General features: G+C 34.0%; 1 protein-coding gene across 1 annotated transcript; it reads left to right on the top strand.

Moving 5' to 3' along the window:
• The first annotated feature begins 557 nt into the window (after positions 1 to 557).
• Positions 558 to 1,493, top strand: LOC138076227 (olfactory receptor 5M10-like). The gene has a single exon (XM_068968438.1). It carries the CDS (start codon positions 558 to 560, stop codon positions 1,491 to 1,493), a length of 936 nt encoding a protein of 311 aa, XP_068824539.1.
• Positions 1,494 to 1,879: the final 386 nt, after the last annotated feature.

Raw genomic sequence — 1,879 nt, 5'->3', positions numbered from 1 at the left:
TTGATTTTCATACTTTTGGCTTTTTGTTCTGACAAAGTTTGAAAAAAATTCAAAGTATAGTCTCCTTAAAAGATATAAATGTATAAATATATATATAATATATAATATTTTTAGATCATGGCATTTATTAATATATATTTTAATAATCAACATAGAATAATTAATATTATGTATAATTAATATACTATCATGTATAAAATATATAATAATCAATGTATAATATCTGTAATATATAATATATTAAAATCAGTATATTAATAAATAATAATTAATATACAATTATTATATATAATATTATATACCAATATTTGATTAATGATATATGTATATATACAAACAAGGGAGAGATTGAGATACAGTGAGAAAAAGCAGAATAGTACTGAGATATAGGATTAAATATTTGTGCAGAAATCCTGATGAATTTGTTGAAAATAGAAATTTCTTCACAGATGAATTGATCAATTAGTAAATGTAAAAGGTATGGAATGAATGCAAAGCCTGTATCATACAGAATTCTTCACTTTCTTTGTCACTTTCAGTTCTCAAGGAATAAGAATATGTTTTCCCCAAATCACACAATAGTGACTGAATTCATTCTCCTGGGACTCACAGATGACCCAATACTACAGAAGGCTCTGTTTGGGGTGTTCCTGGTGATCTACCTAATCACAGTGGTGGGAAATCTGACCATGATCGTGCTGATCAGGACCAATTCCCACCTCCAGACTCCCATGTATTTCTTCCTCAGCCACCTCTCCTTTGTAGACCTTTGCTATTCCTCCAATGTTACTCCAAATATGCTGCACAATTTCCTCTCAGACCAGAAGACCATCTCCTACCCTGGATGCTTCACACAGTGTCTTCTCTTCATTGCCCTGGTGATCACTGAACTTTATCTCCTTGCTTCAATGGCCCTGGATCGCTATGTAGCCATCTGCAGCCCTCTACATTACAGCACCAGGATGTCCAAGGATGTTTGCATCTTTCTGGTCACAGTCCCTTATACTTGTGGTCTCCTCAATGGTCTCTCTCAGGCTCTGCTGACCTTTCACTTGTCCTTCTGTGACTCCCTTGAAATCAACCATTTCTACTGTGCTGATCCTCCTCTGATAATGTTGGCCTGCTCTGACACTTATGTCAAAAAGGTGGCGATGTTTGTGGTTGCTGGTTTCACTCTCTTAAGTTCTCTCTTCATCATTCTTCTGTCCTACATTTTAATCATTGCATCCATCTTGAAGATCCATTCTGCAAAAGGCAGGTACAAAGCCTTTTCTACTTGTGGTTCCCACCTGACAACAGTCACTCTATTTTATGGAACCCTCTTCTGCATGTACTTAAGGCCTCCATCTAAGAACTCTGTACAAGAGTCCAAAATAATTGCAGTTTTTTATACATTTTTGAGCCCAATGTTGAACCCATTGATATACAGTCTAAGGAACAAGCATGTGATCCATGCCATGAGGCATATGATTAAGGTAACTTTTTTTTCATAGAAATACAGTTTAGGTGTTTATTCATATTTAAGGTGTCTGTAATGACACAGGGGTTCCTTCAAAGGAAAAGCCTATTAGTCTATTGTCACTATAAGTTTATCTTCATGAGTTCTCAATGATATTGCATAATTTCTCCTCAAAATTTATACTTTAAAGACAAATGTTTTAAATAAGCCCATTTAATATTTTACTAAATTTATTCACTTGGGGATAAGTATTATATTAATATTAATTCACTCTGATGTGAACACTGCCAATCCATCTTGTGAATTAAATGGTCTACAGAGCCATAGTGAGGCTCAAAATAGGATGATTGCTTTTTAGCTTCTTTTTAAAGTTTATGAAAAATTTCTTCTTCAATGTGTGATGTAGAACAATCACTCCAA

The sequence above is a fragment of the Capricornis sumatraensis genome, chromosome 3 (genome assembly GCF_032405125.1).
Source record: "Capricornis sumatraensis isolate serow.1 chromosome 3, serow.2, whole genome shotgun sequence".
Taxonomy (NCBI): domain Eukaryota; kingdom Metazoa; phylum Chordata; class Mammalia; order Artiodactyla; family Bovidae; genus Capricornis; species Capricornis sumatraensis.
Note: the sequence above shows the minus strand (reverse complement) of the source record. Positions and strands in the feature narration are given on the sequence as shown.

Excerpts from the sequence above, each read along its gene's own strand:
- LOC138076227 (XM_068968438.1), top strand. The coding sequence starts at position 558 with ATGTTTTCCCCAAATCACACAATAGTGACTGAATTCATTCTCCTGGGA.